General features: G+C 39.2%; 1 protein-coding gene across 4 annotated transcripts in view; it reads left to right on the plus strand.

The window, feature by feature from the left end:
* The window catches only part of ADCYAP1R1 (ADCYAP receptor type I), a 140907-nt gene that overhangs the window by 82100 nt on the left and 44536 nt on the right, over window positions 1–14271 (plus strand). For all 4 annotated transcript variants that reach the window (XM_055806718.1, XM_055806719.1, XM_055806721.1 and 1 more), the window contains exon 4: window positions 1478–1585. In XM_055806718.1, coding sequence (XP_055662693.1) covers window positions 1478–1585 — 108 coding nt within the window. The remainder of the gene's footprint in view (window positions 1–1477; window positions 1586–14271) is intronic.

Raw genomic sequence — 14271 nt, forward strand, 5'->3', positions numbered from 1 at the left:
CTTGATTCCCTGCCACTGAAGATGATGGAAAAAATACAATTCCAGCTCTGTCAGCATACATTCTCCACTGACAGAAATCTGCTACTATCACCGAAGTTGAGAAAGCCCACACTGTTTTTATAAGTTTATCACCCATACCTCATTATATTGTACTTGTGCCAGTCTGAAAGTATGACACTTTGAAGTAGTATCCACTTTTACCAAAGATCTTATTTTTCTTGGCACATAGCCAAAGAGAGAGCATATTAACAGAAAAACACTTAGAAAATCCTGGAGCTCGCAGCTTTTAACAGTTGATAAGATGATGTTATCTTAACCTCAAATGCAAATAAGCAGTGGAGATATTCAGATGCAGTTTTCCTTTCTTTTCCTGCTGAGGTAGAAGATGATTCTCATTTGAGATTCCTGCACTAAGTCATTTTTGTAAACATAAATAGGAAATCTGAGAGATTGTGCTGCATTTTTTCTGTGCAATTCATCTGTCTTCTGGGTTTGTCAGCTTGGAAGATGGAGGTTTACAAAATTACTGGAGGGCTTTTGCTTCCTGAAAGGTAGTGATGGTTTGTCACTCTGACACAGTGATCAGAAAGAAGCAGGAGCTGGGCTTTTTTATTCTATTTACAATAGCACATGGGACCTGAATTTTTCCTGTATACTAAACTCCCATCCACAATGGTATCACCTCCTTTTTCTGCATGCATGTATCAGGAGACTGGTTCTTTATCCCTCAGTTTTTAGTTCAAAACTTGTTACCTGAAGCCTAATCCCTGAACAGTTGTTAAAGGCATGACTCTGGTTTTAGCTTGTGCAAGAAACCATTAGAAGTCAAAATCATCCTTTTGACATCGTGAGTTTATAGTCTCTAGAGCAAAGACCACAGTAAAGAGAGTGAATGATATTATAACAGTTCTTTACTGAGGAAGGATGTTTCTATTCCCAGTATTTTTTTTAAAGAAAATAGCATGAAAGAGGTGATCTTCTCTCGCATATCCACAAAACTGGCTGCAGGATGAAGCAGAATCAGTTTTTCAGTTTCCAGTCATCTCCCTAGGTCAAATTCCAAAATGTGCCAGTACCCAACTTTTGACGAGGATTAGGGCCAACAGAAATTCATAGAATTTAAAGCAAAGGTGTGATCCATAAATAAAGACGCCTTAACCCAGCACTACTGAAAAATAGTTAAATGGCAGCAGATTTTATGCTCAAGGGAAATTTTTTTCCTAGTATATGTTAGAGTGATTTAACTGGGACTAAGAAGTGTCATATGTGAGGGCAGAGCCTGGCCATTAGTGTTCCATGCATCTACATATTTTATGCTATTTCTATGCTATTTATTCCAGGGATAGCTTATTAGAAAATTATTATTCTAAACAAGAGCATTTTAATATATAGAAGAAAGAACCAAGTATAAAACACAACTATGTGAAGGAGTGAATTTCCATCACTAATGTATATTATTTCTCCTTCACTTCTATAGGATGCCCAGGAATGTGGGACAATATTACATGCTGGAAACCTGCAAGTGTGGGTGAAATCGTCTTTGTCAAGTGTCCTGCACTGTTCAGGTTTATCATCTCTGAAGATGGTAAGGTGCTTTCTCTTTGTTCTTTGCCTCTGCGTGGTAAAGCTGCATGACCAGCATGAGTGTAAAAACCTCACTTAGATACTTGCTATAAAGGAAATCCAAGAATACCACAGTGGCCTGGATCTGGGATTCAGTTAAAAAAAAATACTGTAGAAACCCAGGATGTTTGTGTATAGAGATGTGTGTGTGTGTGTGTGTGCAAGGCTGGGAGGGAATGTGTGAAAAAAGTCTTCACAGACTATACAACATGAAAATACCTCCAACTCCGGTTGCTACAGGGGGTGTTCTGTCCTCGAGTCTCCAATGAAATCAATGAGACCTGAAACCGTGTTTGGGTGTTAGATAACTAATCACATTCAAACCTATTTTAGAAAATAACTAAAACTCAGAGTGGGTTCTGCTCATGCTTAAGGAGAGCATAAGCATGAGATGATCAATGTGAGGAGCTCCCATGTTGGGAGTCCAGGGAAGAGTCAGTGGGAGTTAAAGATTCCTGGAGAGATGCAGAAGGTCCATCGTGCCTTTCTGTGGTCTGTAGAAATTAGACTTCAGCGTCCTTCTGTCCCTTGCAGCTGGCATCAGCAACTAAGCAAGCAAATGAAAGATCGGAAATGTGGGCTGTTCCTGCTTCCAGAATGCATCGCTGTCTAACAAAGTTGTCCCTTGTCTTGCAAAAAATACTGCAGATGGTCAGCGAGGCTGGTGCATTTTCTTCTGCTACCACTTCAAGCCTGGAGCAAAAGTCCCATGCACTCACCATGCTTGTTAAGCAAACTCTATTAGACCCCAGCTTCAATCCATGTACAACCAGTCACTGTTCCCAAATGAGCTGGTATTAAAAGGAGAACATATCTTAGCAGTAAGACTATTTGACCTAGTTAATAATATTATGTAGTGCTTTTTAATGGGAAGCATCTCTGTGCAAACTACTGTTTGCATGATACAAAAAAACCCTTGTCCTTTCTCGATTGTTTTCTAATTTTTTATTTTTATTTTTTTACCTTTGAAATGCATGAAAAATTGCCAGGGAAAAATGCGGATATGTGGACAGGAGGCAATAACTATTAAGTTGTTCACAGCAGATATATAGATTGATTAGATGTTCTTTTGAAATTTTTTTTTTTTTGTGTGTGTGATTTCATGACATCTCCTTCCCAGCTGAATGACTGAGAGAGGCTGTCCTCCCATCAATGTATCTAACAACAAGCTTTTCTTTGTAATTAACACAATTTTGTCCATCACCTCCCAGAACCCATCTCTGCTACTGCAGATCACTTTATTGTCCATTGAGAAACAAGTTCATCGTTGTCCCCAAGGATCCTTTTCCCTAAAGATTATTTTCCCAATTAATTATTCATTTATAGTTTTGAGTCCAAAATTTGCCTTTTCTGCATTGCCACACACAGAACGCTATTTGTGGGAGATGGTGTATCATAGACAGCTCCAGGAATGCTGAAATCCTCACCTTTACATACATCCATTTGAACTCATCCAGACACTGAAGCAAGTAGAAATGGTCTTGTGAAATGGAAAGGAATTTGATGGTGATCATTATCTCATCTAAATTTGACCATATGAAACTTGAGGGGTTTAGCTATATGAGTCCTCTAGACTCCATCTGCAGTCAGTGGAGAGAAAGAGACCCACAGAGGGCAATTTCTGTTATTCCAAGAGACACAAGGCGAATCATGCCTTGGAGATACTTCTTTATCCAGCAAGTACTAAGGGCAATTTGCTTAAAATAGGCACCTAACTTTTGAATGGGCAAAGATTAGTTCCTCTTTAAATGATCAGGTATAAAAATATACTTTATACTGTAATTCTGTGTGTTTTAGTTATAGCCAGTATAATTAAACACAATCTTTATTGCTGTAATATTGGTTTAGTATTGACTTGGTGGGTACAATAGCACTTACTGAGCTATCTGTGTTTAGCGATAATAGAAAAAAAACATCATGCCAGCATTCATTAGGGTTTGTATCTAGTGTGGGTAAGGAAACGTCCATCCCTTTTTCAGGCTGGTTGCTTTTTGGTGGGTTTGGGTTTTCTCAGTTTCAGTTCTCTGTGATTTTTGTAATCAATTTTTGTTGACTACTTGTCATTCAGCCTGATGGTCAAACCAATTCTGGTCATCCTTAACGCAGGATACACACCCAACCAAAAGTTTTCACTATCTGGTTAACAGTGATGCTTGCAGCCTGCAGGCAAAATACTTTAATGTTATTTATTGCACATCAGCAGATGGCTGATACATTGTCATCTTCTGATATAACTGCAGGAGGCCTGTTGCTCTAGACAGTCCGTCTGAATTTCCATTAGGACCTCTCCTTTTCAATGGTTTGTAATCTAAATCCCCTACATACCCTCAAGCTACAGTGTGCTAACACATGGTAACATCACTTTTCTCTCTCTCCCTGCCTGTTTCGGATGCAATGCTTAGCGTTATTGCTAATTTAATACTATGGAGAGTAGTGCCATGTACATCTACGGCACAAAAAATCTCCCCCGCTGCCAACCAGTCCACACAACTCTGCCATGGACACTTTAACTATTCTCTATTTCAACAGATGTCTCTGACACTTTTATTTATATTCCACACAAATATGTTACCTTTTCATTTTTACTGAAGACATTTATTTTGCATGGTGCTATCATTTCTAAAATAGTTAAGGCTATGAGGACTCCTGAGAAATGAAAAAAATAATAGAATATTTTGGGTTGGAAGGAACCTTTAAAGGTTATCTAGTCCAACCTCCCTGCAACGAGCAAGGATATCTTTAACTAGACTGGGTTTCTCAGACCCTGTCTAGAGCGCCTCAGCCTTCTCCTCATCCACTGTTACCAGTTTGCCAGTCTTGCTCATCATGGGGGATACACTTTCTTTGACCTTCTTTTTCTCACTGACATACCTATAGAAACCCTTCTCATTATTCTTTGCATCCCTTACCAAGTTCAGCTCCAGCTGTGCCTTGCTCTTCCTGACTTCATCCCTACACAACCAGGCAGTGCCCTATACTCTTCCCAGGATACCTGTCCCTGCTTCCACTGCCTGTGCATTTCCCTCTTGCCCTTGAGTTTGGCCAGCAGGACCTAACTGAGCCATGCCAGCCTCTTGCCTTCCTTTCCTGTTCTTTTACACCTGGTGATCAAGAGCTCTTGCACCCTATGGAAAGCATCCTTAAAGATCTGCCAGCTCTGTTCTGCCCCCTTGCACCTGAGGAGCGTTTCCCAGGGGTTCCTATTAATTCCTTGAACAGCTGGAAGGTTGCTTTCCTGAAATTCAGGGTTCTGACTTTACTCTTTGCCTGACCCATATCCCTCAGGACTGCAGACTCCACCAGTGCATGATCACTGCAGCCCAGGCTGCCCCTAATCCCAACATCACCAACGTCACCTAACCCATCTCCCTCCTCAAGGACAAGCTTAGGTCACTGTGATCTGTTCCAGAGCTTAACTAACCTGTTAACAGTTAATGGGACTTTTTTTTTTTTAAAAAAAAAAGTAATATATGCTTAAATATATATATATATATAAAAATGAAAAGCTCTTCATAACTAGAGCTATGTAAAGTAACAGGCTGAAATAATATTTTTAAATTATTTGCCTAGGATTTACAGACTTGTTCAAATACTGTACTTCCCATTTGACCTGTAGCAGGGTGATAGTATGACCCTAAGGGAGGAGTAGTCAGTCCAGTGTAAACATATGTCCAGATTTTTTCATCTCCTTACAGGATCATGAACAAAAGCGACAGCTGTTACCTCTTATAGTGCTGGGTTTGAGGGGGTTTTGGACATCTGTTCAGTAGGAACAAACCCAAGATTCATAATTCATTAGATAAACAAATAAACATTTAATCTGGAGTAGTTTGAAATCTCTACCGATCCAGCTGGATTTGCACTAGTGACCCCAAGGTGGAAATATCTACATCCATAATCACTCTTGTGGTTGAATCAGCATGAATTTTTACTATCGTTGTTGCTAATTATAATTAGCTGAGTATATTTGTTTCAATGAGGGCTTAATGAAAAAAGTCACATTTTATGACGGTTCCTTAAATAAAGGGTTATTAGATAACTAAAATGTTTCAAAGACACAGCTAATCACATTTTATAGATTGTTATAGTATCCTCTGGCTGCTGCTATGTTTCTAGAATATGTAACTAGGCTAGGCACTGACACTAATATTTAATAATAGTGCCTTCATTTTTTTTAATACAGCAAAATTTTTATATGACCATAAATCATTTTTACAAATAGTAGCAATAACTTTAAATTATACTTTTAAAAAGTTTGTCCTATGAAGCACTGAAGCACCAGCTGCTTGTATAGGCAAACCATAAGATATGTCAATCTTAAAGAGGGAGTAGGACTTATGTCACTTGGTTTTGGATATCTCTAGGTTATATTTGTAAGTCTGAACGGATCACCTGAATTTCTAGTTTGGTAAATGGAAAGCAATGGGTACTTGTAGAAGATGTTTCCTCTGACCTATCTCAAAGTTTTATCCTAAGATGAAGGAAATCGCTGGAAGGGGCTGTCTGTTTTATGAATTTCAGAAAGGAATTTGGCTGCCTCGGCTCAGATGTCTGAGTTCCATATGCAGTAAAATGGGAAGGGGAAAAAAAAAAAAGACTGAACTGTCATCTGGAGAGGTTTTTGTTGAAAAAATATCTACGGATTTGGCTAAAACTACCAGCTGTTACTGCTTTTAATTTTAATTAATAATAATTATTTTAATGAACAAAATAAAATGAAATAAAAAATAATAATTATTATTAATAAGAAAATCCTGCTCTAGCATTCACTGCAAGTGAACTGCGGAACAGCATTGGAGCTGCTGTCAACATCATACAGAAAGCCTAATGTTAATTCCCGTGTGGTGTGGTTGGTGAGCCTTACTTGAAACATTTCATTTCACCTCTCTACTCCTCCAAAATCCCAGAATTTTTAATTTCTTTTCAGATGCAGAATGTGAACAAAAAGATCATTCTCAAAATATCTCCCCATGAAAAAAACATATTGGGTCCTGAGAGTTTTCTCATCTAGTAGGTTAAGGATTTACAGTGGCATTCCTTCTAAAGGGTTCTTAAATATTAATATATTTTCCACTTCAGCACTGATTCCTTTGACTGATATACGTGAACTCAGTTTTATTCTCACTGGGAGCTACAACCTCCATGGTGGTGCTGTTGTATATCACGCTTTCTCTATGCCTTCCTGGTACTGACTCCAGAGACGACCACTCTAGAACTGGGTATATTTAAAGCATTCTAAGGCATCTTTGCAATGAAAGGGAAAAAAAATAATTGTGTAAAGATGTGATGTTGCATTTCAGTATGACATAGCAAGACCTAGAGATGGTCCCAGCATAATGATCTGTGTTCCCAGCTGCAAGTTTTTCTTTGTTTTGTTCTTTTTCCCTTTTTCCTACAGACAGAGGTGATACTGCATGGCAGTGGAAATCTACAGAACAAGTCTGTGCTTTTCTTTCTTTGCCCTGCGCAGCTGAGACATTCTGGAACATACAAAGCCACATGACTCATATGGACCAATGGAAGAAACCCAATAGCCAGATCAGAAATGAACATATTTTTAGATCTTAGATTTGTAGTAAAAATGAATACAAATTATAATAGGAAATTGCTGAACTCCACCCTGAGAAAATACTTTCATTCACAAATTCAAATAATATGATTAGCTGTTACTGAACCTTCCAGCAATTTAGAATATTTATCTAGTGCTCAGTTTAGGACGCTACCTGCTGCACCCAAAACAGTATTGCTACAACACCTGGTGTACTATGTAAATGTACATAATTTTTACCAAAGACATAAACCACATCTTATCTTGATACCAGGATTAAGGGGTCCTAATTAAAATCCAGTAGAATGAAGAATGTAACCAGGTATTATAGAATTTCAGAAGGAATTATATCCTGTGCTCACCTTTTAGAACCAAAGCGATTGGCTCGCTGCTATTCTGGAAGTTGTATGGCTTCCGTGCTCAGGCAACAAGATTTATTGTCCCTGTGAACAAGGAACTGAAAACAAACTGTTACTGATCCCATCAAAACCACTGGGAGACACTCAAGTACTTTGTCATAAGAACATCAAGCCTCGTACTCTGCGCTAGAGATACCATGGGTGGACCATGGGATTTATGAATCAGGGTTAATTGGATTTGGGAAGCTATCTGTGGGCTTGTTTTGTTTTGTTTTCTCTCCTGTCTGAGTTTAAGTGTTATCCCTAATCAAACAGAATAAGATGACAAGAGAAGAGTTAATGAGAAGGGAAGTGATATTGCATGTTCATATGTGAAAAGCCTTTCTGTATCATTTCTGGGGAAATAGTTCTGGTAAAGTCTGTCACTGCTGTCTATATACCACTATGAAAATAGTACCTAACTCCCAAACTGGGTGAAAAGACAAAAGTCATTTTCTTCCCAAGGTGAAAGCTGCTGAAAATATTTGCAAGTCATAGTTTCTATTAGTTTGGGTTATGTATTGATATTTTTTGATACAGAGAGAAAGAAAAGGTGACTGTTAAAGGTCAGGGGCCTTCTAAAGAACAAACTGTATCTGGAAGATTGTGCATTTATTTTCTACTGAAGTAGAAGATGTAGGTTCTCTTTGCTACTAGCTGTAGCATCGCAGCAGACTGAAATTGGAAATTGCGTTTGCCTATCAAGTAGGCAAGGCAAAAGATCAATGCAAAGGTCTAGATTTCTATTCAAGTATATCTTACCCCTGGTGGGTATTTCAACATCCTGCATGAAAACCGAGGGAAGGAAAACACTGGAACCAAGCAGTAGTCTCTGAAAAACAGACATGACCCATTCCCTAGTGTTTTCATCATGGGAATAATAATGAGCCATCAGAGCTTTGTTAGTCTTTGAAGCAACCAGGACTCTGTGCATACCTTAGTTTTATTCAGAAGCAAGTTCAATACAAAAGTATATGGGTTTATATATATATATATATGCGCACACGTATATATCCACACAACAGCTAAAGGTTTTTGGCAGCTTTCAAAGCTGTCTGCAGATTGCATATGTGTTATTGTCGCTTAGTGTTCAGCAAGTCCTAGAAAGAATTGTGTGAAGAACAGGTACAAGAGACCTACCAAGTGTGGATGTAAAAATAATGCCTTGCCAATAACCAAGATAATAGTGCTTACTAGATAACAAGTCCTTTCCTGCTGGTTTTCACCCCAAGGCTTTTCACAGGCAGTAAAGCCATGGGATTATTTCAGCTTTTCCAAGGCAAGGAAGACAACCTGTAATTAAGCATACCACCTCAGTCACAGCACCGAAGTCTATCTGCAGTGCAGAGGGAAAGGGGAGGAAAACATTGCCATCAAAGAAGAGTAACTTTACCTACATGTCCAATCAAGTAGTTAAGGCCTTGCAGATGCTTTTTACAGAAAAAGGACATTTTATGGCCTTTCCAAACAACTTATGGGAACATAAGACTCTGGGCTTCTGATATTCGAACATACAATGTGACCAAGAGCATTTCAGCTAAAGGTCAAGTCTTTGGTCTTGGCAAGAGGACATCCTGCAGTGGCCAGGCGAAAGCTGTAATGGAACTCAAGACCTTTGTCAATATGATTTGAAAGCTATTTTGACCCTGAAAAATAAAAAAAATCATGCTCCTCTGGGAAGCATGCAAGGGTAGAATGTGCTGAGAACCGCTGAGTAGTTTGTGGAACACCTGGACAGCAAAAGGCAAAACACTGAAGTATCACTGTACGTGCAACATGGGCAAATGCTTCAACCTTCACTAGCAGTCTTTGCTCTATCCTTGTTTCTCCTCTTTATTCAAATAAATGAGAAAAGAGTTCCAGTTGATTGCAGGATTTTAGGTATGGTGGGCACACATTCTTTCTTGCCGTTAAGCACATGATATAATATGCTTTCTTCTCTGGGACTTATTTCATAACTGATAATCTTTGTTGGACACATTTCTTATTTTCTGTGTTTCTTGCTTGAAAAACATTTGCTTTTCTCTGAAATATGACCCCTGCCCTCTTCAGAGCTAGAAGACCCTTCAATAGTATTTGTGTTGATCTTGTACAATGACGGACACTCCTGTGACAGCCAGCCTCGCAGGCAGGATACAGATAATGTTTAGATGATGCCTAGCAGTTGCTATGGTGACCTCAGGCCACTGCTAGTTTCATAGCTTTTGATAGGAGAGAGGAAGAAAAGAAAGTCGTAATTTCTCTGACCTGTTATTGATCATAGCTGTATGCCAATCCTGCCTCAGCCAGCGCTATGTGCTATGGCCTGTATGTTCTCCGTATGGGACTTCCCTGGTATTCTTCTGTGATCTCCAGGCATGATTCACTGGGTCTTCTTGTCCCTATGTCATGAAACCATGTGCCCTGAAATTTGTATGACGTATAGGAAGAAAGGGCTTGTATATCAGTTCCATCACTGCCTTTACTGCAGTGTTTTGCACAAACCACTGAAGTAACAAAGTTGCGGAAACTAGTTCATCTCATACTATGGTAGATGTCTAAAGCAAACCACTTAAAAACAAACTTCTGGAAGTACCAGTCTCTTAACCCTTTATGGGAGGAGACGTAAAAAACCAGATAAACTTACCTTCCGCTGAACAAGTTGGATGGAATGAATTTGCCCCATGGGACAAGTTCCTCAGATGTTCTTAGGCACCTGTTGCTATTCAAACATACAAACATGGACCAGGCTTCCTAATCTTACCCTTAATTTCCCTCTGCCTCAGTTTTCTTGTTTTCTAAATACATTTAGCAATTCTACATACTATTTAATAATAGTATTTAGTATTAAATACAATAAAATAATAGTATTTAACAATACTATTTCATTTCATGATGTCTCTGTGTGAGGACTATGTTCACAAATCCCTCTGACAAGGCAAATGGCAGTATACGGTAAATGCCAAGTGACGATAATGACTTGCAACCTGTAGTTTAAAGTATTATCTATAACGCTGGAGAGACCAAACCCCCTGGAAATAGTGAAGGGAAGCACATAACATAAGGAAAGGTGTGGGAACCTCTAAGGCCATGTACTCTGTAACCTTGCCTGGCTGCCACTTTCCACGGATCCAGTTAATGAGATTAGAAAGACCTAGCAGCTGATCCTGGATCACTTTCCCCCAAAAAAAGAGTTGTAATGAAGGGACTGGGATGGTTGGATAGTGTGCATGTGGGATCATCTGTGCTCAGATCCAGGACTGGGCAGAGGGCATTAGGAGCAGCGGGCAGAGTATGCAAGGCGGTATCTGTGTGAGGAGCTCAGAAAGCCCCAGAAAAGCTGCTAAGTAGACTGCTGTTCCCAACTGCGGCTTTGCCAGCCGGCTGAACAGATTGCTGGTGCATAAGAGCAGCATGCAGCAATGAGGAAGGGAGTGAAATGGCGCAGTGTGGTGGATGCTGTGGAGTCGGGTGTGAGAGCTCGCCGATTTATTTCATCATTATAAATTAAATGTTAAGCTTCTAATCAGTGCTATATAAAACAGGAAAAAAACGGAATTCCTGCCTCACCAGCTCATTATCCACATAGCTGAGCAGCACGATAACAAGTGATTGTAAGAAATGTTTTCTGTAACCTCTCTCTGCCCCACTCTCTGCACTTTCTGAAGGGACAGAATTAACATGCAGTAAAAACAGTGTGAGCTTTGCCCATTGATCTCAGTGCTGTCAAAATCCAACCTTTTGGAGTCTAACCTATGTGGACCAGTCCTCCAGCTGATAATACTGAGACGGGAACAACAGGATCAAGAGAAAAGTGTGGGCAGGCTGTTTCAGGCCAGAATAGTTCTGGAAGCCCTTCTTTCCCCAACCTGCCACTTATAAGGGACAAATGCTGGAACAAAAGGGTTAAATGCAAGTTGTGTTCAGATAAACAAACCTATGGGAGATAAAGCAGTTGCCATGCCAGCTGACACCAAAAGCAGCCAGCACAAATTTGGCACAAAGAAGATCTAAAAGGCAGCACTGAGCTCCGAGGCTCATCGCGCACAGGCTGTTTCTTGGCTTTAAGCTTTGCCAGTCCTGTTCAGTTTAAATCAGAAGCAACAATTGCTTGCATCAAATTTCTTATCAGTTGGAGGATAGTGAGGAGGTAGTTATGTTTTCTGGGACTCAGCAAATGGAAACCAAGAAAGTAAGTCCCACAAACATGCAAGAAAAGGGCATGAAAGATCTGGGTCTCTGCCACTAACTCTATGGGAAGCCTTTGGCAAGTCCTTTGACTGGGTTGTTGGGTTTTTTTCCTTCTTTCATCTCTTCATGTAGAAAATAGAAATTAGCAATATTGTATGTATTTTAATTCTGTTTTGTCTTTGGAACTGAAAATTCAGCATTCTGATGGATCTTCTTTAGGTCTCTAAGCAGTACTGCAAATAACATCTAATTAATCATGGCAGTTTAAATACTAAAGGGAGATTTGCCTTACTCCCCCAAAAGTGACACTTGCCTGTTCAGACTGGTCAAACAGTAAATTACACTATCTGTCAACACACTGGATAAACCATCCTTTCTCAAGGATAACATTAGCTTCCTCAGGAGTTTATTGACTAATGTGAGCAAGTATTGATTTAATAAATGGTGTTCTAAGATACCGTTTAATGTCCTTCCTTCTGTAGTTTGGGCTGTGCCGTTATTTAACCACATGTGAGGAGCACAGGTGTCATTCACAGAAGCCAGGAATGTAATCCCTGAAAAATGGATTTGCAGTGAAAATGCAGATGAAAAGCACATTTTAGTTATTCTTCATTTCTGGGAGAGTAACATATTCCATCTAGCCTGTTGTATAATCATCTTGACGGGCTTTCTCTGCGTCATCAGTGAAGTGTAATGCACCAGTTTCTCATTGTTTATGTCCTGAGTAAGGCAGTGAGAGGACTTGTGTGAAAGCCCATGCAGTGAGGTGCCCTACGGTTTTGCCCATGACATCACTGACACCAGAGTAAATTTGCTGAGGTCTTTCTAGAGTCAGAAAGGCACTCAGGTGAAAAAAAACCAACCCAAGCTCAAAACCACAAAAACCGAGTTTTTAATCGGAGAAATGAGAGGAACTGCCCTATGTCTGGACTTCCTACAACCCCAGCTCAAATGCAAGCTCAAGCCTTCTCATATATGTAGGCATCTTAAATATTAAGCACAGAAATAATGCAAATTAACTCCCTTCGCACTGTCATGCATGTGAGCAAACATAGCCATTGGCACAGTTATCTGTCATGTAAACATCTGTATTCTGGTGCAGGGGACATGAACATGTGGTGTCAGAGAGAAGGGCAGTGGCAGCACACAAGAATTTTAAGTCAGAAGGTGGCTGCATGTTCCCTTGTGTACCTATATATATATATATGTGCATACACACACAAATATAATTGTGTATGTGTGTATGTTATCCCAACACTCATTAGACAGACTTTGGCTTTTAGTTGTAATTCAGGGCATAATGTTCAGTGTAAATCTAATTGACTTTCCAGTAGCTTAATTTATTATTGAAAATTAGGGTGATGGATCAAGCCTAAAAGCCTGTATAGCAAAAGGTTGTACTGGAACTTTCTTCAGTACGTTAACAAGGACTCAGATGTAGAAAAATATGGTTAAAAAAGGCCAGTTTGCTCCTACAGCAATCAGAAAATTAACATTATCAAAAATATTAACCTCTTCCTAATGCCCAGAGTTAAAATGCAATCATTATTTAAGTATATATTAAAAAAAAAAGCCTCTTCATTTCACAAAACTAATATGATATTTTGACTGTTATCACAGATGTAATGAAATTCAAAATGAACTAAAATCTAATATTTTAACATCAGTGTGACTACCACCGATTATTTAGAATGAAATCATGGAAATTTTTATTTCCTTCTTTTTAGATTATAGGGGGAAAAAAGCTCAATTTAAAACATTTAAATTTCAAAAAAGTTTTTTTTCTCAGTCATCAGTGTAATATGCCAGGATGCGAGGAACATCAGGCTTCAATGTACTTTAACATTGCCTGGTCTTTCTCCAACAAGAATTATGCAAAGTTTATAGTATCATGTCTCAAGATGTAAGCCACACTGTACAACTGATAAACTGAAACTGGAGTTTTATGAGTCCAGGAGGTTTTGCAGCTTTTCTTGCAGCTTCTTTTTACCCTGCTTCAGTGGGTCATTGTAAGATACAGGCTAGTGAGTGAGGTGACATCACGTAGGAGCCAGTGCCATTATAAGCTACTTGATTTGAGTGGCAGCAGGCTATGAAGAACATTATGAAAGGCAGTGATAAAGGAACAGCAGCTTATTCTTTGATACTCTAATTGCATAATAAAACCACAGATAAAATTTCCCACAGGATATCCTAAACTTGCTATTCTGAATTCAGATTTTAGCAATATAAGCATCTATATCTGAGCTAAATCACTGTTAATAAACCTGGGGTTTGGTAGACTTGGGAGGGAAACTGATCTGTCCACAATACCCTGCAGAGGCATCCCTGTTATTCTGCCAAGAATCTGGAGCACAGCCTTAGTGCTTCTGCAGCATTGGTAATTTAGACTGATGCAGCAGGTTGAACAATCTTTGCTGGAAAATGTTTGCTCAGAGCATTGGTGACTTCTCTTCAGAATTAGTGGACTTACCCAATATTTGCAAACATCCAAGAATTCTCAGATATGAAATCTCGAAAGCAGCTGGAGTT

Source organism: Falco peregrinus, chromosome 5, assembly GCF_023634155.1.
Source record: "Falco peregrinus isolate bFalPer1 chromosome 5, bFalPer1.pri, whole genome shotgun sequence".
NCBI lineage: Eukaryota > Metazoa > Chordata > Aves > Falconiformes > Falconidae > Falco > Falco peregrinus.